We start from the raw sequence: 24,481 nt of genomic DNA, 5'->3' as shown, positions 1-24,481 counted from the left end.
ATTCCCATCTACACATTCCGTAGATCCATCTAGTTTCTTTGTCACTGTACCATCACCGTTGACTATTGTTTAAACTTCCTGTCTTTCACCTCATCCCCTTTTTCCACTTTCCTTGCTTCTGTATTTCCTTAATACCTGTTACAATTCCATTTATTTCCCAAAGACTAACAAAGTATCATCAACCTGAAATTCTCTCTATAAATGCCACCTGACCTGCTGGGCGTTTGTGTTTTTTTCAGATTTCCAGCATTTAAACTTCTGTTTATTTGAATTTCACACTTGCCATCTGTTCAATTCTCCAAAGTATTTCAGGTTATGCTTTTCTTCTTTCCCTCTCCAATTTATGTTTTTCAACACGTCTTTTGTCCTCATTTTTCTATCTTGGCTTAGCTCTGCACCGACTAGCGATGCCACAGGGGTCTTTAACAAACATTACATTTACTTGGTGATACAGTTCCATTTGGTATTGGCATGATGACAGAGAAGGTGGGCAGATTTGAAGTGCCATTCCCAATGGTACTTGTCACATCTGGTTCTTTTGGAAACATATGGACAGAAAGGAAGTTATTGCAGAAGTCAGTCCTGTGATGCACAAAGAAAATAAAATGGTGCAAGGGTCCTCCAATGAACATTGCTCCTCCAAATGAACATTGACAAACACCAATCAACACATACCTCCAGCTTTAATTTGTATATGCATCTCCTAGGAGGTGAGCTATGTCTTTTTAAGCCTGAGCGCAGCTAACAGACAGGATCTGTGTGAAGGATCCCAGCGGAAATTTCCTTCTAGCCGCCAGCCAATGCCACTGCTTGTGAAATGTTTGACAGCTGGAGCAAGAAATTTTACCAAGTAACAACTAGTTTAGAGAAGCTTCCCATAATATGCAGCAACTCCTTTCTCTGCATTGCCTGCAGGCTGATCCATGTAATATGCTGCTTGGCAGATTTGTGATTATAAGTGTTCTTCTGTAAAGACAGGCAGTGTCTGAAATTTACCTTGTGTTTTAAATCTCCCCTTACTCTCACCCTTCCCCTTCCCTCCACCTTAACACCCACTGCTAGGGTGCACGGTGTCTTATGATGAACACTGCTGTCTGACAGCATGAGGCACCCAGATTTGATTCCAGCCTTGGGCGACTGCATGTGTCGAGTTTGCACATTCTCATGTGCAGTTTAGATAGATTGGCCATGCTAAATTGCTCATAGTGTCCAGGGATGTGCAGGTGAGGTGGATTGGCCATGGGAAATGCAGGGTTACAGGGACTGGGTAAGTCTGGGTGGGATGCTCTTCAGAGGATTGGTGTGGACGTGATGGGTCAAATGGCCTGCTTCCACACAGTAAGGATTCTGTGATTTTTTTAATTCTGTCCTTGCTAAATATTCTGCATTACATTAGTCCTCACACACGCTCAATTTTCTGAAACACTGAACTTTCACCAAGGTAAATAGTTGGCAGTGTGAGTAGAGCTCAGGGCGACAGACTCACTGCAGAGATGAGCCTATCCAATCTCTATGATCCAACACTGCATCTGAGCACGGCTCATTTTACCAAACAAGAAATGGTGCCACTTAACCGTAGATTCAGGATAATGGATTGTGACAAGAGTTTGAATCCTACCAGGGTAGATGATAGATTTGAATTAAATGTTTAAAAAATGTATAAAAACCTATCAGGTTCACTAATGTCTTAGAAAATCTTCCTGATCTGCCCTACATAAGACTCCAGACCCACAACAATGTGACCAATTCAGAGAACAATCAGTTCATGCGTAACTAGGGAGAGGCAACAATGTCAGTTTTGCCAGCACCTTGATTCTTGAATTTTAAAAATATGAAATAAGAGCAGAGGGAGCTAATTTCTCCATGGAGCCTATTTTGCCATTTAATAGGATCACAACTGATCTGATTGTTCCTCAACTACACTTCCCTTTCTGCTGCTCCCCCTCCCTCAACATTCCGTATCTCCCTTGTGTATCAAAAATCTAACTCAGCCTCAAATGCAATCAATGACTCAACGTTCCCCACACTCTGGAACAGAGTTCCAAAGATTACTGGCATTCTAAGAGAAGACATTTCTTCTCATCACTGAGAAAGCCCCATTTTAAAAAAAAATCCATACCCCCAGGTCTAGATTCTGTCACAAGGGGAATCATTCACTTGGAGTATTGTGTACAGTTCTGGTCACTGCATTACAGGAAGGATGTGGAAGCTTTGGAAAGGGTGGAGAGGAGATTTACGAGGATGTTGCCAGGTATGGAGGGAAGGTCTTGTGAGGAAAGGCTGAAGGACTTGAGACTGTTTTCATTCGAGAGAAGAAGGTTAAGAAGTGACTTAATAGAGACATACGAGATGATCAGAGGATTGGATAGGGTGGACAGTGAGAGTCTTTTTCCTTGGAAGGGACATAACTTTAAATTGAGGAGTGATAGATGTAGGACAGATGTCAGAGGTAGGTTCTTTACTCAGAGAGTAGTAAGGGTGTGGAATGTCCTGCCTGCAACAGTAGTAGATTCGCCAAGTTTAAGGGCATTTAAATGGTCATTAGATAAACATACAGATAAGAATGGAATAGTGCAGGTTAGATGGGCTCAGTTTGGCTTCACAGGTCGGCGCAACATCGAGGGCAGAAGGGCCTGTACTGTGCCGTAGTGTTCTATGTTCTATTTGCTATCAAATCTCACAGAATCCTTTATGTTTTAATAATATCATTACTAATTCTTCTACAATGAATACAGGCTTAACCTGTTCAATATTTCCTCATAAGACAGCTCCTTCACACGAGGAATCAACCTAATGATTATTCTCTGAACTGCATCTAATATAATTTATACCCCTTCTTAAATTATGAACGCAACTGTGTGCAGTGCTCCAAGTTTGCATGCACCAAAACCCTGAACGGATGGAGAAGGACTATCCCATGTTAACATTCCATTCACTGGCACTAAAAGCCATTTGCCTTCCAAATTACTTGCTGTATCTCTCGGCCTTTTGTGATTTATGTGCAAAAAACAGCCAAATCCCTCTAAACCACAGCATTCTGTAGTCTCTCTCCACTTACATACTATTCTCGTTTTCTGTTCTTGCAATGAAAGTGGATGCTGAGACTGCAACTCCAGAATTTTTGCTCAATCACTTAACCTTCTCAATGCCCTTTTAGACTCTTTGTTTCCTATTCACAACTTACTTTCCTACCTTTGTACCATCAGCAAATTTGGCTACAATACATTGGATCCATTCAGTTAAGTTATTAATGTAGATTGTAAATAACTAAGGCCCCAGCATTGCTCTCTCTGGCATACCACTAGTTGCAGTTTGCCAACCCAACAATGATGTATCTATTCCCACTCTCTGGGCAAAATTTTCAACTCCTTGGTGCGCGATGAGCAATGGCAATAAATTTGGGAAAATAAGGCAAAAATTAAAAAAGCCTGACTCTAGAAATCAAGAAATATTTTTCTGATATCCCCTTGTTACAAAGGATAACTTCAGAATCCCCTCCTATTCTGGCCCAATTCTCTGCTCCATTGCGGAGAAACTAATTGGTGCAAATGCCTTACATGTCAGTCAGAACGGAGAGCTGGTGGTTTCAGTTCATTGACCGCTTGTCCTGCCCATAATCCAACTGCACCTTCGTCACAAAGACACTGCATCCTCCATGGACACTGTCGTCCTTGATCCTTCATTGAAGCAAGTCAGTAGCCACAAACTGCCAGCCTCACCATATCAGTGTGCCTAGCCCTGGGCGATCTCACACTCCACATCAGCCTTTTATCACTCCATGTTGGTGCCAAGGGATATGCATGCACAATACTACATGGTAATGTCTGTCAGGTCACTTTGTGCCTAGGGACACATATCCATCTCCACAGGATGCATCTTGTGGCTCTTTGCTTTCTCACTTGGAGGCTTGCCGGCCTTTGTGTCTTCCATCGCCTTTTTTGTACAAAGAAAACTTGCCCTGGTTGGGAGCACTGAACAGACAAGAGGGTGAACCTGTCATTGTAGAGTACTCTGTCAACAACTATGCCAACAGCTGACATGGCAAAAACACTGAATGTGCTTAAAGCTGCTGTGATCCCAGTGACGTTATCACTGGACAGGTCAGAGCCTGAACTGGTGCATAGATTGATAGATCATATTTGGCTTTGTTTTGGTTTTAACAAAGGTGTCTCTCACTGAAACACAACAATGCTATGTTGCAGATTTTACTTTAACAATAGAGCAAAAATTTACCATCAAAATAGTTAAAGATCAAATGCAGTAAACCAAACTATTGGTCTATAACACAAATTAAAAGATTTTTAAACACACAGTAAAGTATAATCCCATTAATCTCAAAACGCTCCAATGCCAGAAGGCTCTGAAAGCAGTGAACACTTCTTCCTCTCCAACCACAGAATTGCATGGGACAAACAGTGTCAAATAGGCCAGTTGTATCATTAACGAGGTGAAGAGTGGAAGACTGAGTGAGAAACGACACTGCAAGCCGCGGTGGGCTGTGCTCCATTAATCTCAGCCGATCAAACATTTGAAAATTGAAAAGTTCAGCCTTCAGTTTTCCATTACTAGCTAATCCTCCATTCACATTTATATGCTAGATTTAGCACCATAAATTCTTGCTTATATGCATATCTTTCAAGTGGCATCTTCCTGGTATCTTTTGAAAATTCGAATGCACGGCATATACTGCTGGCTTTTTATCTAACTTTCTTGCAAAATCTTTCAAAGACAAATGCCCTTTCAGATGTGATGTTGTCTCTAATTGTATTATGATTTTCTAAATATCCTGGTACTATTTCCAGATTAACAGATTCCAGTATTTTCCTAATGATATGTTAACTGTTTTATAGTTTCCAGCTTTCTGTCTCCCTGTGAAAAGGAGTGTTACATCGGTAATCAGGTGTGAGATCTTTACAGAATCGAAGGAAGTTGGGAAGATAACAACCAAGACATTCACATTCACTGCACTTGTTTTAAGGCCCTGGGATACAGAACATCTGGTTTAGTGGTCTTCACAGCCCTTGGTGCCATTAGATTCTCCAGTTCCTTTTCACTTGTGATAGTGGCTGTTTTTATGTTTCATCTTACCTTTTACCCCTTGACATTTCAACTACTCACTCACAGAATGTTTTTTGTGTCTTCTTTCTGAAAGTCAATACAAATTACTTGTTCTAAGTTTCTGCCATTTCCGTTGTTAATTCTCCAATGTTATCCTCGTCCGGCGCTACACTTACACCAGCTGCTCTCTCCTTTTCTATAGATTTGTAAATATGTTTACTGTTTATTTTCAAACTTCTTGCTGCTTTACTCTCATATTCTAGTATCTTACAGTTCATTATTTTGCAGTTAACTTCTTCTGACCTGTCATGATTCAACAGAGCGCTATAAGCCTTTTCCTTCGATTTGATACCACCCTTAACATAGTTATCATTGTGACTTTCCTTCACAATGGAATATAATTTTATTATGAATTATGAAATATCTGCTGAAATGCCTGCCACTGCTTATCGATCTTTTACCTTTTTAACTATTTTATCAGCCTACTGATGCTAACTCCGTCTTCATATCTTTGTATCATTTAAGATTAAGTCACTATATTCAAAGCAAATTTCTCAGCTTCAAAATGAATGTGAGTTCAATCATGTTATGATAATTTCTGTCTGTAAGAATTTATTTTCAGATCAATAGCTATTCCCATTTTATTACACATTGCTAATTCTAAAATAGCTTGTTTACCGGTTAGTTCCAGAACGTATTGTTTTAAGAAGCTGTCCTGATTAGAATTTACAATGTCATTTTGATGATCGTTTTTAGCAATCTGACTCATCCAAACTACATGAAATTTACAAATTCCATCGATTATTGCAATGCCTTTCTAACATGTACCTGTTATTTCATGAAGCAACGCCTGGCCCACATTGTAGCAATGTTAGGGAACCAATAAAGTACTCTGACTAATGACTTCTCTTTTTGCTTTTTCCTTGCTCCACCTAAACTGATTCCACATTTTGATCCTCCGAACCAAGATCACTTCTCACAATGGTAGAAAAAATGCACTTCTGAAAAAACTCCTGGACCTGATGATTGTAGTGATGGTAGATGCAGAAGTAATCATTTTTCAAAATCCAACAGATTCTGCAATGCTAGCAGCAAAATTCAAGAAAGGAGGGCAGAGAAAGTGGGGACCTACAGCTTAGACAACCTGACACTTTCAGTAAGGAAAATACCAGAGCCTGTTGTAAAGGATGTGATAATTTACATTTAGAAATTACTAATCTGATTGGGAGAGTCCATTTAGTCTGATGATCATATTTGACAAAAGTTCTTAAAGGGTGTTATTAGCAGGATAGACATAGGTAGACTAGTGATGCAGCGTATTTGGATTTTCTGAAGGCTTTTGGTAAGGCATCCTACAGAAGGTTCATAAATGAATTTATAGCACATGGAGTACAGGGTATATACTGATACAGACTGAATTGGTTAACAGAAGCAAAACAGAGATTGAAAAGAAATGGGTCATTCTAAAATTGGCAGGCTGTGGCTAGAGTGATATCATCAGTAGCAGTGCTTAGAGCCCAATTCACAATCTATATCAATGACTCAAGTCAGCGTCAACTATAATATTTCCAAGTTTGTGGATGACACAAAGCGAGGCAGGGAAATGAGTTGTGAGGAGAATACAATGGGATTTTAGGTGGATTTGGATAGGCTGAGTGAGTATACAGGACAATAACAGATGGAATACAATGTGGATAAGTGTAGGGCTATCCAGTTTGGCAGGAGAAATCACGTTGCAGAAAATGTCTTAAATGATAACAGATTGTGAAGTGTTGATGGTCAAACGGACCTTGATGTCCATGTACATAAGTCAGTGAAATTTAACAGGCAGATGTAGGAACAGATGTACACAATTCAGAAGGCCGTTATCTCAACAGTGGTCTTACATTGAATATTGAATTGATTTGATTTGTTTTATTGTTGTCACATGTACTTAAGTACAGTGAAAAAAATTGTTTTTCATGCGTTACAGGCAGATCATAACATACAAGGACACACAGATCACAGGGTGATTGAACAGAGTGAGGAATACAAACTTACGGCTGCCCAGGAGGTGTACAAATACAAGATCAACATTAGAGTTGATATTTGAGAAATCCATTCAGAAGTCTAATAAGAGCAAGGAAGAAACTGTTCTTAAGCCTGTTGGTACATGTGTTTAAGCTTTTTACCTTTTAGCTGACAGAAGAGGTTGGAAGAGATTATGACCATGGTGAAAGAGGTCTTTTATGATGTTGGCTGCCTTTCTGCAGCAACGAGAAGATAACATCGCACCTCGAATAATGTGAGAATTTCTGGACACCTGACCTATGGAAAGACATACGTTCCAAAGAGGAAACGCAGCCGACGTCCCAGGATAATTCTGGGACTTCCCTGTTCACAGAGAGTGGGCCCTGTGCTCTCTGGAATTTAGAAGAATGAGAGGTGATCTCATTGAAACGAACAACCCTCTTAAAGGACAAGGCAGGGTGAATGCAGAAGGTAGTTCACTGACTGGGGGCAGCATTGTTGGGTAAGAGGTAGGACCAGGAAACATAGACTCAAAATAATGGTCTGCCATTTAGGTGAGGAATTTCTTCACTCAGAAGGTAGAGAATCTGTGGAATTCTCTACCCCACAGGGCTATGAGAACTCAATCATTGAGTATGTCCAAGACAGAGCTTGACTGTTTCACTAGATACTAATAACAGCAAGGATTCCAGGGATAATGCGGGAAAGTAGCATTCAGACGGATGATTAGTCATGATCTAGAATGATGGAGTAAGATAGTAGGATAGAATGACCTAGTCCTGCCTCTATGTGCTGATATCATTTTTAATTAACAGCTCTACCCCACTTCTTCCTCCTTTCTTTGTGTTCTACTAAAATGTCAAATACTCAGGTCCAGCCATGATCAGTTTACAGCTACTTTTCAGTAATAGCTGTCATATTATACTCATTTATTACAATTTGCGCTGTAATTTCATCCATCTTGTTATGAATATTCAAGGCATTCAGATAAAGAGTCTTTAGTTTTTTTTACCATTTTCCCCTATCCTGACCATATTCTCTGGTGCACTTCTAGGTTTTTATGATCTTGTCCTTCCTGTCACACTCTGGTTATCATTACCAATATTGCTACCTGCACTATTGCCTTAATCCTTCTCATAGTTTTTGAATCCTCCCATGCATGATTTCTATTAAAGTCCATTCTAAAGTCTAAGTTATATGATTCACCAGGACCCTGGTTCTAGAATAGTTCAGGTCAGGGTAATCCAATGGTACATCTCCCTCTTCCCCATTGTCCCATGAATTGAAACCTGGTTCGCCCATGTCAATCTTTCAAACATGCATTCAACTGATCTCATTAAAGTCATTTTGCCTGTGGCTCAGGTGGTAGTCCAGGAATTGTTACTATTGTGATTCTGCTTTTGAATGTTGCTTCTGGATGCTTCACCTGTTTCACCTAACATTCCCTAGTTTTAACTTTGTTATGGGCATTTAGGTGGAGCATACCTAATAGATTATTGATCTTTCATTCCAAGTTCCTTTCCTGCCCCAAGGAAATATCCTTAGCCCTGGCACTGGGCAGACAGCACAGCCTTCAGATTTCAAACTCTTGGCTGCAGTGACCTGTATCCGCTCTCCCTAACTATATCCAAAATCAAAATTGCTAGAGAAGCTCAGCAGATTGTGCAGCATCTGTGGAGGGAAGACAGAGTTAAGGTGTTGAAACATGAGACATTAATTCTGCTTTAGTTCCATAAAAGCTGCCAGATCTACTCAGTTTTTCCAGAAACCACAGTCATTTTTTTTGTTCTATTTTAACCCTAACTATATCATCCCTTTTTATCTCTCTAATTGAATGCTCCCAATAGCATCATGGTCTAGTTTGTTTGCTCAACCTCAATGTAGTCACAGCACTTACCTATGAAAACTATAAGATCTGCAAGCCTGCTGAACTAGAATGATGTCTGATTCTCCTCGACTGCTACATTCTGAATTCCTGTATCTGTCTCATATGAGGGATGTGGTTATCATCTGGAGCAAAATGTTTAAACAACTTTCTACCTCTCTGATGCATCAAACCATCCTAAACTGAGAATCTAATGTGATAACTTTGAATTGAAGCTCCTTGAATGGCAGACAGGTACAATAGGTGTGGTTACTGTGGATCACACTGGGTTGCATCTTAATTCGATTTTGTTTCATTAATCAGGCTCACAAGTTTAGAAAGAACACAATAATAATTTGTCACTAATATTAAGCTGTTTAAGTAGTTATGTTTTAATCTCAAAATATTAATACTTCTAGTTTAGTTGAAAAAAGCCTTAAAGTTTTCCCAACAATCAATTTATTATTTATTTACTGAGTAACTCCTGATCTTTAAAATCTCTCACGTCTTTCTGTCTCTCACTGCTCCACTTCACTAACACCTTCCACCCCAACCTCAAGTTCACCTGGGCCATCTCCAACACATCCCTCACCTTCCTGGACCTTTGTCTCTTATTTGCATGCCATGTTTGGATCTAGTTTGCCAAAAGCATCAGACCCCATTGTTAATAAAATGTGAGGCTGGATGAACACAGCAGGCCAAGCAGCATCTCAGGAGCACAAAAGCTGACGTTTCGGGCCTAGACACTTCATCAGAGAGGGGGATGGGGAGAGGGAACTGGAATAAATAGGGAGAGAGGGGGAGGCGGACCGAAGATGGAGTGTAAAGAAGATAAGTGGAGAGAGTATAGGTGGGGAGGTAGGGAAGGGATAGGTCAGTCCAGGGAAGACGGACAGGTCAAGGAGGTGGGATGAGGTTAGTAGGTAGATGGGTGCGGCTTGGGATGGGAGGAAAGGATGGGTGAGAGGAAGAACCGGTTAGGGAGGCAGAGACAGGTTGGACTGGTTTTGGGATGCAGTGGGTGGGGGGGAAGAGCTGGGCTGGTTGTGTGGTGCAGTGGGGGGAGGGGACGAACTGGGCTGGTTTAGGGATGCAGTAGGGGAAGGGGAGATTTTGAAACTGGTGAAGTCCACATTGATACCATTAGGCTGCAGGGTTCCCAGGTGGAATATGAGTTGCTGTTCCTGCAACCTTCGGGTGGCATCATTGTGGCACTGCAGGAGGCCCATGATGGACATGTCATCTAAAGAATGGGAGGGGGAGTGGAAATGGTTTGCGACTGAGAGGTGCAGTTGTTTGTTGCGAACTGAGCGGAGGTGTTCTGCAAAGCGGTCTCCAAGCCTCCGCTTGGTTTCCCCAATGTAGAGGAAGCCACACCGGGTACAGTGGATGCAGTATACCACATTGGCAGATGTGCAGGTGAACCTCTGCTTAATGTGGAATGTCATCTTGGGGCCTGGGATAGGGGTGAGGGAGGAGGTGTGGGGACAAGTGTAGCATTTCCTGTGGTTGCAGGGGAAGGTGCCGGGTGTGGTGGGGTTGGAGGGCAGTGTGGAGCGAACAAAGGAGTCACGGAGAGAGTGGTCTCTCCGGAAAGCAGACATGGGTGGGGATGGAAAAATGTCTTGGGTGGTGGGGTCGGATTGTAAATGGCGGAAGTGTCGGAGGATAATGCGTTGTATCCGGAGGTTGGTAGGGTGGTGTGTGAGAACGAGGGGGATCCTATTGGGGCGGTTGTGGCGGGGGCGGGGTGTGAGGGATGTGTTGCGGGAAATACGGGAAACGCGGTCAAGGGCGTTCTCGATCACTGTGGGGGGAAAATTGCGGTCCTTGAAGAACTTGGACATCTGGGATGTGCGGGAGGGGAATGTCTTATCATGGGAGCAGATGCGGCGGAGGCGGAGGAATTGGGAATAGGGGATGGAATTTTTGCAGGAGGGTGGGTGGGAGGAGGTGTATTCCAGGTAGCTGTGGGAGTCGGTGGGCTTGAAATGGACATCAGTTACAAGCTGGTTGCCTGAGATGGAGACTGAGAGGTCCAGGGAGGTGAGGGATGTGCTGGAGATGGCCCAGGTGAACTGAAGGTTGGGGTGGAAGGTGTTGGTGAAGTGGATGAACTGTTCAAGCTCCTCTGGGGAGCAAGAGGCGGCGCTGATACAGTCATCAATGTACCGGAGGAAGAGGTGGGGTTTGGGGCCTGTGTAGGTGCGGAAGAGGGACTGTTCCACGTAACCTACAAAGAGGCAGGCATAGCTTGGGCCCATGCGGGTGCCCATGGCCATCCCCTTAGTCTGTAGGAAGTGGGAGGAGTCAAAAGAGAAGTTGTTGAGGGTGAGGACGAGTTCAGCTAGGCGGATGAGGGTGTCGGTGGAGGGGGACTGGTCGGGCCTGCGGGACAGGAAGAAGTGGAGGGCCTTGAGGCCATCTGCATGCGGAATGCAGGTGTATAGGGACTGGACGTCATGGTGAAGATGAGGTGTTGGGGGCCAGGGAATTGGAAGTCCTGGAGGAGGTGGAGGGCGTGGGTGGTGTCATGGACGTAGGTGGGGAGTTCCTGGACCAAAGGGGAGAAAATGGAGACCCCACTGTTTCTTACCTTTTCGATCAACCTTCCATGTGGGGCCATGTCAAAGGTCTTACTGAAGTCCATATAAACCGCATCAACTGTGTTACTATCATCAACACATTTAATCATCTTTTCAAAGAACTCAATTAATCAGGCAGGATCTCCTTCTAACAAAGCTATGCTGATCAATCAGTGCCTTTCCAAGTATTGATTAATCCTATCCTTCAGAACTTTTTCCAATAATTTACCTATCACTGACATTATGATAACTGTCCTGTAATTATCTGGCTTATCCCTGCTTCCCTTCTTGAACAAGGGAACCACATGAGCAATGCTCCAGTCATTTGACACCTCAATAGTGGCATGTAAAGTATTAAATATGTCCACCAGGCTCCAGCAATCTCCTCCCCTGCCTCCCATAACAGCCTGGGATACATCTCATCAGGCCCAGGGAATTTGCACACTTGTATGCTCGCTAAAACATCTAATACCACGTCATTATTAATCTTAGCATGTTCTAGAACCTCACCACTCAAACTGATATCCTCAGCTACAATGGGCATACAGATGAGAAGTTTTGATTTTAAGATTTCAGATGCGCTGGGTCCATGCACAGGTTGCCCCTTTTGTCTCTAATGGAGACAATAGGTCTCATTCTTTCCCTGGTCATCATCTTATTCTTAATATGCTAATATAAAGAAAAACCTTTGTGTCCCCTCTGTCGTCCTAATTTCCTTTTTAAGAAACCTCCTACACTGTCCATACTTCTTAAGGGCCTTCCCTGCTTTTAATGCAGTGTACCTGACATATGCTTGCTTTTGTTTTAATAAAACTCTCAACATCCCTTGACAATCAGGGTACCCTGGACTTTATGCCCTTTCCCTAAAGAGGAACATGCTGGTCCTGAATTCTCACTGTACTACTTTAAAAGCCAACTACTCTCCAAATGTAGACTTAATTGCAAGTAGCTGCATCCTGTCTATGTTTGTCAAACCCTGCCGAATGATATTGAAATTGGCCTTCCCCCAATTTAGACACTGAACTTTTGCACTATCTTATCCCTTTCCAGCATGAATTTGAAACTTACAGATTTATGGTTCTATCTCCAAAATGCTTGCCCACTGAAAATTCAACCACTTCACCAGTTTCATTCCCTAGGGTTGGATCTCAAACTGTCCCATCTCTCATCGGGCTATCTACGTACTGGCCCAAAAATCTCTCCTGGATGCGCTTCAAAACTGCTGCAACTATGAAATGGTTAAGGTACTATTCTAAACAATAGCACCTTCAAGATACCACACTTGATAGCTGAGTTTTTCAAAAGTAGTTTATTCAGGCTCAGTCAAAGAGAATACAGTTTAATTCCAAACAAATTTTTGAATTCCCCTACTCTTCTGGCAATCTTGCAAAGCAATAAAAGCAATTACACCTGCCCTTTTAAAGGCTACAAGAATTCTTAGAACCTAAGGTGATCCCTGTTAATGTTGGCAAAGTTGAAGTTCCTTCCAAGTATAATGCTGTTTCTCTCATATCTCTTGGTGATTTTCATACAAAGCTGTTCATCTATCTCCTTCTGACTGTTAGGAGGCTTGTAATACAACAAATGTTTTATTAACTGGCAACAACTGGGCCAGGTTTGATCAAGAGGTCCATATAATCAATGTAAAAACACACACTAAGTAATAGAAATGCAAGGCGGGGGTATCGATATCACTGTTATACTTTACTTACAGAATAAATCACTTAAATAAGGCAATGTGCCTTAAATGAATCTTACCGGCAGACAACCTTCTCACTTTCCCCCTGAACTGACTACTCAGACATTGAGGAGATCGTGATAATACGGTAAAATTCCAGTATTTGATGTATATCATTTTTTGTTGGTTTATTCAGATGCTTTTCATATGGTGCTGATTGTCCCTTTTTTTATTTCTAAGCTCAACCTAAACAGCCTCAGTTGAAGACCATTCTAGGACTTATTACTGTAGTGATGGTTTCTTTTATCAATAAATCAATTCCCCCAATTCTCATACCTCCCCTAACACCCAATCATACCTGAAACCTCTATCCCCTGAAATGTTCAGCTGTTAGTCTTGCCCTTTCTCAAACCATGCCTCAGTGACTGCAACAATATCATAATCCCATGTGCTGGCCAACGCTCTAAATTTCTAGACCTCCCATTTGCCTTATCCAGCCCATGTCTTCTCCACCTAATCGACTGTCCTGGCATTCCTTTTCTGTCCGATTGGATCTTGCTCCTGACTTTACATCTATTTTTTGCCCCATCCCCAGCCAAATCAGTTTGAAACCTCCCCAACGGCACAAGCAAACCTCCCAGCAAAGATGTTGAATCCATTCTGGTTCAGACATAACCCAACAACTTGTATAGGTCCTACCTGCCACAGAAACTGCCTCAATGGTCCAAAAAATCTAAGGTCCTCCCTCCAACACCATCCCTTTAACCACATGTTCATCTGATCTATCTTCCTAGTCCTATACTTAGTAGCCCATGGCATTGAAAGTAGTCAGGAGGTTACTTTAGTAAACTTCCTCTTTGATCTTCTAGCCAACTTTGTAAATTTGTGCTCCAGGACCTCAGTTCTTTTTTTACCCATTTTATTGGGACCAACAAGTATCACGACTGCTGACTGTTCACCCTCCGCCTTCAAAATGCACTGAAGTTGCTCTGAGACATTTCTGACCCTGGCATTAGGGAGACAAGATACCATTCAAGAGTCTCATTTGCTGCTATTCAGTTCCCCACACAATCGAGTCCCCTATCACAAAAGCCCTCCCAGTCTTTTCCCTCCCCTGCTGAGCAGCAGAGCCAACCATAGCACCACAAACATGGATGTTGCTTTCTCTAAAAGGCCTCAACAATATCCAACATGGTATATCTGTTTGAGAGGAGGATGGCCACAGGGAATGCCAGCAATGCTTGCCTATGCTTCCTGATGGACACCCAACTCTTTTTTGCCTGTCTAGCCATTGCTTATGGTGTGACCAACTTGCTAAACATGTTATCCACAATGTCCTCATCATCAATAATGAATCCAGCTACAACAAATCAGGAGCTGCAGCTGAAAACACTTCCTGCATACATGGTCACTGTGGACACTGGAAGTGTTGCTAACTTACCACATATTGTAGGAACTGCATTCCATGGGGCCAAATTCTTCTGCCATTGCATTCCATGCCAACTACAGGCAATAAACTAGGAACAAATTATTCAACCTTACCCAATACACACCAAAGCAGATTTCTCTCTCTCCCTCTCTATCCCTAACAAACTACAAATAACAAAAATAAGGACTTTGTACTTTGTCTCCCTCCTGGTAATACTCATGCAGTCTCTAAAGCTGGTTCTCAAGCAGCCAATCCTCTTGCCTACATCACTTTTTAAACTGTGATGTTATCTGAGGAATAGCATCTCTGGATTGAGTGACAATTCCAACTGCTCTGGCCCTCTCCTGCTGCCACTCCCACTGAGCTCCATCTGAGTCCTACTCCTCAAGTTTTTATCCAGAAGCTCCGCTGTTGCCATTCACACCCAGGTTCACTTCATTCCCACTGCTGTTCTGACTAAGCTCCAAAGGGGCTGCAAGAATGAAATAGTTGAGGCGCTATTCTAAGAAACAATAGCATCTTAAAAATAAAAAATGAAAGAACTGCAGACGCTGCAAATCAGGACCAAACACATAGTTGTTGAAAAAGCTTGGCAGGTCTGGCAGCATCTGTGAACATCGGTTTTCCCAGCCACCATCAGTTCTGAAGAAGGGTCACTGGAACCTGAAACGTTAACTCTGTTTTTCCTTCGTGGATGCTGCCAGACTAACTGAGCTTTTCCAGCAACTTTGTTTTTATCGCATCTTAAAAATACCATGCCTGATTGCTTGAGCTTTTCAAAAGTAGCTTTTTCAGGCTTAGTGACTGTGAGAACACAGATTAGTTCCAAATAAGTTCTTCTAGAATCTTAACAGTGTGCAAAGCAGGCCATTCAGCTTTGACCCTACACCACCCATCCAAAGAGCATCCCATCCAGACCCAGTGCCCTGCCCTAACCCTGCATTTCCCATGTGTAACCCATCTAGCCTGTACATCCCTTGACATTATGGGATATTTAGCATGGTCTATCCACAGAACCCGCACATCTTTGGAAAAAGGCAGGGTACTCCCATGTGTTTGGGGTACACAGTTGAAGCAGGTATAAGTACCTTGCTAAGCAGCAAAACGTCCAACAGTCTTGCTTAAAAATCAATGAGCAATTCCTCTATTCATGCTATTTTGGAAATCTTACAAAAGGCAATAAAAGCAATTATCCTTGCCCCTTTCAAGGCTGTACAAGAATTCATAGATACTCTTCCTGAGGACTTACTGCTGCAAATTCCTCATGGTGACCATGGAGTTTAGGTGGTCCATCTCCTGCTAAAACTGTCATTTATGACATTATAACCTAAAGACTTGACAATTCCTATATTCTTTCGACCAATGTTTTTTCCATAAAAACAATAACACAAAATTCTGCTGGCCCATGTCCTGACAAGCACCAAATTCTGTTCACCCATTATGAAGGTAGAGTACTTGTTAACTTACTTTCTCTTCCAGTTAAATCTCCAAATATCTGCATGATTTCAGCCTTTCCATATCTCTATCAATTCTGTCATCCCTATAATTGTCAAAAAACTCTCTTCCTCCAACTTCAGCTTCTGGTGCACATCTCATTCTTTTTGCCTTACTTTTGTCTTCCATCTTTATCATTTAGGTCTAATCTCTGGTATTATTTTTCAGAAATTTTCTCACCTTTGAGGCCTCCATGAAGAGCTCACACTCTGACCAAACTGTTATTTCTGTCTCAGAATATCTCCTTTGATTTTCTCAATTTTTGTCTGATTATGCTTCTGCATCTTATTTATTTTTACAGTAAAAGGCACTACATAAATGCAAGCTATTTAAATTTAATATAAAATATCACATATAACGTGCCTTGTATAACTAAAAATTGTTGTATATTTTTCTGTAAGCATTTGTTAAAAAAATTAAAACAGCAATACCAGAAAAGCAAGAAGCAATAACCAGCTATTATTTAGAAAATGTGCTATCATGCTGATAATGTTGGTGTTGTAAAATTGAGAGCCAGAGTCTTTACGAGTGTGGTTGACTGCACAGCTTCAATCAGCCATCAGATCATTTGACTATTCTCAAAAAGAAATGAAAATTAGAATTTATCACACTAAGAATGTGATCACAGCTAAGCAGAAGCCTGAAATTTATGTTTTAGTGAGCTTCCTAATGTTTCATTATGCTTTAATAACTATATTACTTTCGGGAGTGAATTTGTGTCCAGTATACCTACAATGATACCCTAATACAGGTGAACCAATTTTTTTCTGCAAATATTCTTTCTGTCTGTTCCATTAATTTATTAAGGAATACATGTAAAAACAAGAGAAATCAAATCGTGACAGAAAGCACATGAAAGCAACAAACAGTCATTCCACAATGATAGAATTACGGTTAGACAAACCTAACCTCTAATGATTTTAATGCAAACAAATGGTAACTGTAGGAAGGTATGTGAGTTAAATGGATTCAACTTGGTAATGATTCACAAACCAAGACACAGTTTCCTTAACATTAACTTTATTCTCATGCATGGAGTCTTACAGATATCCTATCCCCATTGTTCCCAGTTATCAACTTTTCACGGTCTTTGGAATAATCAAATTCATCATCCTCAACTGAAACTATGTAACTGATATAATATTAATGTGGGTACTCTACCAACAGCTCTCAGGATGGCAAATGCTGATTTAAATATTTTAGGTAGACAGAAACATGCCAACTAAGGGGAGACAAAGAATGGTACATAGAGGCTCAGGGCCCTTCAACACTGTTTGAGGGTCTAGGGTGATTTCTTCCTGGCACCAATGTAACCTGGTTCCTTCCCCATTTGATTAGATCCCTCACCTCAATATCATTACTCACACCCCTCATCATAATCAATGACGTCTTCCCACACAGTGACTCTGACACTGTTTCTTGATCTTCTCCTATCCCTCCAAACCACTTATTCCACTCTGCCCCACCTCCGCTCTCTCTCCCCCAATTCCATTCCCCCCAACTCCACCTGAGAAACTATGCCCCCGAACAGCAAGTCTACCTGTGGCTCCCACTGCAGGCTCCTCGCCTGACAAGGAGACAAGGCTACCAATTAGCTTTGCTTTGGTTGGGAATTCAGTTGGGTTGGCTGGGCATGTAGAAGAATGAAAAATCATCACCTTAAAATATGCAATATCCTGAAGTGACCTGACAGGGCAAGTTCTGAAAAGAAACTTCCCCGAATGGGAGGGGCTAGGGCTAGGGTCAAGGCACAACTTAAAACTAAGAGTTCTTTGAATTAAGATGGCGATGAGATTTTTCTCCTCACAGACCGTTGTTTGTCTGTGGAATTCTCTATTCCAGACAGGAGTTAAGGCACGGTTGTTAAATATTTTTAAAGTTGACTGACTTAAATTCTTGACTGATGTAAATCAGGCTACATACACCTAAAACATTGTACCTCCCACCAATTTCACCCTATCAGAGCCCACTTGTTGTACATCACCAACTAAAATTAAGCCCAGTATTTTGATTCAATATTACTAAATTAAATCAAAATCTTCACCTGTATTTCTATATTGAGTGTCAATCTTGACTAAGTAGATATTGACTATAAACTTCCATAAAATGCATTCCCTTTATTTATTGCACACTACTGATGACAAAAAAAAATTAAGCGCTGGTTGTGCAGGTTTAGCCAAAAGCTAAAAATGAACTGAAGTATTCTACGTGAACGAAACTCCAACTCAAAAAGCACAGCCTTAGTAATAACAAACAAACAAAAAATGGCCCAAGTCACATCATGAAGAGCCACGCAGTTCCAGCGTGAAGTTCATTTTCTTCCATGTTTCATCGCATGCTGTCCACCACAGTTTCGTTGAGAAGAATTCTTAGCAGGACAGCCACAACCACCAGAGGGAGCAACAGGGAGTGGACAAGTCGGTCCTTTGGCACATGCTGTGCTACAATGCAAAATTCCATTATATTATTATGCAACATGAACTGTGTACAAACAATTTTCATTGCTATGAAGTTTTTGAATATACTGGCAATAACAGTTTTACTTCAGTTATCAGAAACTTACAGTAATGAGAGCTTATCAATCAGAATACACAATTATTGCTTAGCTTATATGGATACATGACATTGGCATAGAATTTGAGGACAATAGTGAAGCACTAGCACTATATAATAACGTTTGGTACATGTGCTTCTCTAACCCAATGTGTAATTATCAGAACAAAAACATTTAAATGTATATTATTAAAATTACATTTTTAAATCTTTTGAGGGAACGAGACTCATTTTCCTAACTTCATTTTTAGAGTCAAAGAGGTTGCTAAGCAGGAATGCCATTAAAAATTCAGACTGAATCAGATTTAACTTTTTCCATCGGTTCTTGGCATGAAATACATCAATTTCTAATTGATTTAATCAATAAGGTTTGACACAGCCCTATGTTATGGAGAAAGGTGTCAGTGACACAAACCTATGAATTTCACATTTAAATTTACATGTACATGCTAGAAAGTTGTCATCAGTTTTACATAACAACAAATTTTGCTGAATCTTAATCTATTGAAGGATAACTGCAGATACAAAATAATACATTTCATTGTAAACTTTGAAGCACCAAAGCTCCAGTCAATATGAAGGAAAGTTTGCAATAAACTCATCACTTTTATAATGTGTAAACCACTATTGTTTCTTCTCTGGCTTCTTCAGCCATAAGATTTTTAATTGGTTGAATAACCTAAATTTATTTGCCCAAGATGTGTATCCAATGGAACTTTTGCTTTTGGTCAAAATTGAGTTAATTAGCAGCAGCCAGCTGAAGTGGCAGATAACAGTATCTGTTATATGTTCTTGCATGTATGGTACAGAATTTTTAAAAAAATCATTGTGGGGAGTGGGTGTCACTGGCAGCCAGCATTTATTGCCCATCCCTAGTTGTCCTTGACCCACAATGCCATTAAGGAGGGAATTCTAGGATTTTGACACAGCAACAGTGAAGGACACTGATATATTTTCAAGTCAGGATGGTAAGTGGTTTGGAGGGAGGGGAATTTGCAGGTGTTGGTGCTCTCATGTATTGGCTGCCCTTGTCCTTCCAAATGGAAGGTGCTGCCTGAGGATCTTGAGTGAATTTCTGCCGTGCATCTTGTAGACACCACACACTGCTCCTGCTGAGCATCAGTGGGGGAGGAAATGAACACTTGTGGATGTAGTGTCAATCAAGCAAGCTGTTTTGTCCTGGATGGTGTCAAGCTTCTTGAGTGTTGTTGGAGCTGCAGTCATCCAAACAAGTGAGATGTATTCCATTACACTCCTGACTTGTGCATTGTAGATGATGCATCAGGTTTTGGGGAGTCAGGAAGTGAGTTACTTCACACAGTATTCCTGGCCTCTGGCCTGTTTGTGTAACCACTATGTTTATGTGGTGAGTCCAGTTGACTTTCTGATCATAGTAAACCCCCAGCATGTTGGCCGTGAGGGATTCAGTTCTGGAAGCACCATTGATTGGCAAGGAGCAGTGTTTAGATTGTCTCTTCTTGGTGATGGTCATAGCGTGGCCTATTATCATTGGCAGGGGAAGGGAAACAATATGAATAACCTTCAAATTGCAAATATGAGCTTTGAAATTGACTAAGCTAGGAAGTTGCTGGTTGTGTGCAATATAACATCAACATTTGTCATGCAAAGTTTTTAGAGTACTTAGAGTCATAGTTGTACAGCATGGAAGCAGATTGTTCAGTCCAACATGTCCATGCCGACCAGAGATCCTAACGGGATCTCATCTCATTTGCCAAAATTTGGTCCATATACCTTCTAAACCACTCCCATTCATGTACTCATCTAGGTGACTTTTTTAAACATTGTAATTGTATCCACTTCCGACCTCCTCTGGAAGATCATTCCATACACACACCACCATGAAAATGTTGCCCTTCAGGTCCCTTTTAAATCTTTCCCCTCTCATTTTAAACCTATGCCCTCCAGTTATGGAATTCTCTACCCTGGGAAGAAGTCTTTGATTATCCTGTCCATGCCTCTCACGATGTCACAAATGTCTATAAGGTTGCCTCTCAGCCTCTGACACTCTCGGGAAGAAAGCCTCAGACTATTCAACCTCTCACTATAGCTCAAACACTCCAATCCCTACAACATTCTTTTAAGTCTTTTATAAACCCTTTCAAGTTTAACAACATATTTTCTCCAGCAGGGCGACCAGAATAGAACACAGAATTCCAAAAGTGGCTTCACCAATGTCTTGTACAGTTGCAACATCATCAACTTCTTTGCTCAGTGTACTGACCAATGAAGGCAAGCATGCCAAGCACCTTCTTCACCATGCTCTCTACCTGTGACTCCTCTTTCAAGGACCTATGCACTTGCACCTCAAGGCTTTTTTATTCGGCAACACTCCTCAGGACCTTACCTTTAAGTGTATACGTCCTGCTCTGGATTGCCTTAACAAAATGTAATACCTCACATTTATTTAAATTAAACTCCATCTGCTGCTCCTCAGACCACTGGCCCATCCGATTAAGGCGCCTTTGTACTGAGATAACCTTCCTTACGATCCACACACGACCAATTTGGGTGTCATTTGCAAACTTACTAACCATTCCTCCTATATTCACTTGCAAGTCATTAATATAAATGGTGATAAGCATTGGACCCAGCACTGATGCTTGCGGCACACCACTGGTCACAGGCCTCCAGTCCAAAACGCAATCCTCAATCACCACTCTCTGTCTTAATTGATGATTAATGAAAATTGTTTACATAAGAAGTTGAACAAAATATATTACTAAATAACTTCATAGTTCAATGCATCAGAAACATGAAAGTCAACTAGTCTGGAGTTTGTGATTGGTTTGCATCCTCACAATTAAAAGAATACTGAAGTTTAGATGCGATTTAGCTGGTGCAATACGAGAGTGAATAAGATCAATTTGATACAAACAGAAAGTTGGAGGACAAATTAACGTAGATTCCAGTGTTGCTCTCTCAGACATTGAATCATGCTTCTGGAGTAGAGTTCTGTCCAAGAATCAAACAAACAATATTATTGCTCATTATAGGCCACAAAGGCGAGCAATAAGAGGTTTCAGGAATTTCATTTAAGACTCCCATTTGAGAATATATGCAAAAATGGTCTAATTTGCAGTGGTAAAAGCCTCAAGCGACATGACATATCAGTTAAAATGTTTAAAAACTGTCATCTCTAACATCTTTTAGCTCTAGTAAAAGATTATCAACCTGGCATGTTAAATCTGTTTCTCTCTTCTCAGATGTCACTCTCTCTGCTTAAGTGTTTCCAGCATTTTCTGTTCTTATTTTAAAAAGGAGTTAGAATAGAAGTTGAAACATTTTACACAAAATAATATTTTGACACAGGTTTCTCTTTAAGGGAGTGGTACAAATACTTTTATGAAGCAAATGGATTCATTTCTGAGCAAAAAAAAATCAAATTGTGTAGTGAGAAAGCAGGGTGGTAAGGTCACAATCACACAAACTGAGCCAGACGTAATCAGCCTAATCCCCATTTCTTGTTTCTTCTTAACTCAAATTTGTTGAGCACCAAGAAGATTTCATATAGTGCTTAGAGGCATTCATAAAAATTCAGACAGTGGATGTGAAGCTAAATGGGAGTACTCATTTTTGTGCTGATGATACATAGTTCTGATCCTGGTATTCACATCACTCCACTATCACACCCCACTCTATCTTTGTAACTGACTTCAGTCCTATATCTCACTGAGGTATTGGTGGTACTCCAGTTCTGAGTTCACGTGCATTTGGTGTTTAATTTTCTTTTTTACTCATTTCAATTGCTTCATTTTCATTTCTTTGTCTAGGGTGTAATTTCCTCCTAAAGTTTTCCATTTTTCTGCATCTTTCTCCTTTAAGCCACACTTAAAAACAACCTCCATGTTTTCTGAAGAAGGGTCCAGCTTTCCTGCTCCTCTGATGCGGCTTGGCCTACTGTGTTCATCCAGCTCTACACCTTGTTATCTCAGATTCTCTAGCATCGGCAGTTCCTACTATCGTTGATGAATGTTTTTGTTCCCTGTCCTAACATGCTGCTATGATGCCAGGTGTCAAATTTGATCTGCTATTATTCTAATCAAGCACCTTAGGATATTCAATTGTCTTAAAGGTGCGTTTTAAATGCAACTTTGTCAAAATTAAGCCTTTATGGCTTTTGACAAACTCAGCATTGACACTTGCAGATTTCTGCCTTGACTAGACATACAAGAATCTTGCTTTGTCCACAACAGTACAGCACGCCTGAAAGAAAGGCTCCAAAGTTAAAAAAAAGGAAATCCTTCAGAAATTACCATGGAAGAGGTTTTCTTTGTCACTTTACCCTCAACATCATGGCACAGCTTGGGTGACCACAATTCTCTGTGGTGGAGAAACCACTGAAGCTGATGGCAATCCCAACGACATGGATTTCCACAAAGGAAGGAGGAAAAATAAAATTGGGGTGCATTAGTCATCAAAGCTTAAAGAACTGGCAAAGATTTTGTAGTCCTCTGAAGACTAGGTGAAGGATTCCAACAGAAAGTGGAACTGTTAAATGAAAAGAGTAATGCCTGAAGGATTATATAAAAAGGAACTGATCATTTCGCCTGTTCTGGCATTCATTAGGACTATGCCAATATCACTGTGACCTTAACTCCTCTTTCCTGCCTGACCCCAACAGATTCTTTGTTGAGCAAAAATATGCATAACTCAACCATAAATATATTAAATGATCCAGCCTCCATTGTTCTCTGGTAGAAGAGTAATGGCATTATAAGAGAAAAAAAATCATTAAAGAACCCTTTACTTTTAAATACTACAGTACAACATTACTTCCTGCGAGGAAAGATCATCTCGCGAAACACCCTGTCAAGGTTCCCTCACTGCCTTACATGTTTCAATAGGATCACGTCACATTCGTCTATGTTCTAATGAGTGGAGGCCTTTCTCATAAGTCAACATTTCATTTCAGGAATTAGCCGAATCAACCTTCTTTGAATCACTTCTAAAGCATTTAAATCCCTCCTCAGGAAAGGACAGCAACACTGAATGTAACACAGTTCATTGTCTCTCATGCTCTGTGCAGCGAGAGCAAAACTTCCCTACTTCTACATTCCATTCCCCCTGCAATAAAAGTCTCCATTCCACTGGCCTTTCTAATTACTTGCTGTATCTGCATGTTAACTTTCTGTGATTCAGGCACAACAGACATTCCATTTAAATAATATTCTGTTTTGCTATTCATCTTGAGAAAGTGGCCAATTTGCATTTTTTCACATTAGATTCTATTGTTGCTATTTCTTTGCAGAATAATCAAATGCAATGCAGTGCAGGGCATTACAGACCAAGGAGGATAGGAAAGCCAAAGGTAAAAAGGAGATGAACAGAGGCCTGCACTAATTTTCAACAGACATGCATTTAAATACTGCCACAGCAGTGTGGGAAAATTAAATAAACCTGGAAAACCTGGTCTAAGGAATGGTAGCCATGAAACTACATGATTGTCATACAAAATCCGTCGGGTTCACACCTGTCCTTTGGGCAGGGAAAATGTCCAACCCTAAATGCCATTCTAGATGTACAGCAATGTAGTTGACTTTTGCCTATCATTTCAAATGGCTTAACAAGTCACTCAATAGAACTTGAAAAAGAATACAACTGGCCAAACCACTGGCATTTACCAAGCCATCAGCTGTGATGAAGGAATTGCCCACTGACCCTGAAAAGTCTTCTTCGCTAACATTTAGAATCTTATGCCAATATTAAGATAGCTGTCCCACAGACTAATCAAGTAATAGCCTGGTATAGTCATACTCATAGTATCATAATCATTGAATTGTATCCTAGAC

At 40.9% G+C, this 24,481-nt stretch overlaps 1 protein-coding gene across 2 annotated transcripts in view; it reads right to left on the bottom strand.

Moving 5' to 3' along the window:
• Positions 1-12,811: 12,811 nt before the first annotated feature.
• Positions 12,812-24,481, bottom strand: part of mlf1 (myeloid leukemia factor 1) — a 39,041-nt gene continuing 27,371 nt past the window's right edge. For both annotated transcript variants that reach the window (XM_048541521.2, XM_048541522.2), the window contains one exon: positions 12,812-18,559. In XM_048541521.2, coding sequence (XP_048397478.2) covers positions 18,430-18,559 — 130 coding nt within the window. In that variant the 3' untranslated portion in view covers positions 12,812-18,429. The remainder of the gene's footprint in view (positions 18,560-24,481) is intronic.

Source organism: Stegostoma tigrinum, chromosome 14 (genome assembly GCF_030684315.1).
Source record: "Stegostoma tigrinum isolate sSteTig4 chromosome 14, sSteTig4.hap1, whole genome shotgun sequence".
NCBI lineage: Eukaryota > Metazoa > Chordata > Chondrichthyes > Orectolobiformes > Stegostomatidae > Stegostoma > Stegostoma tigrinum.
This window is presented reverse-complemented; position numbering and strand designations above follow the sequence as displayed.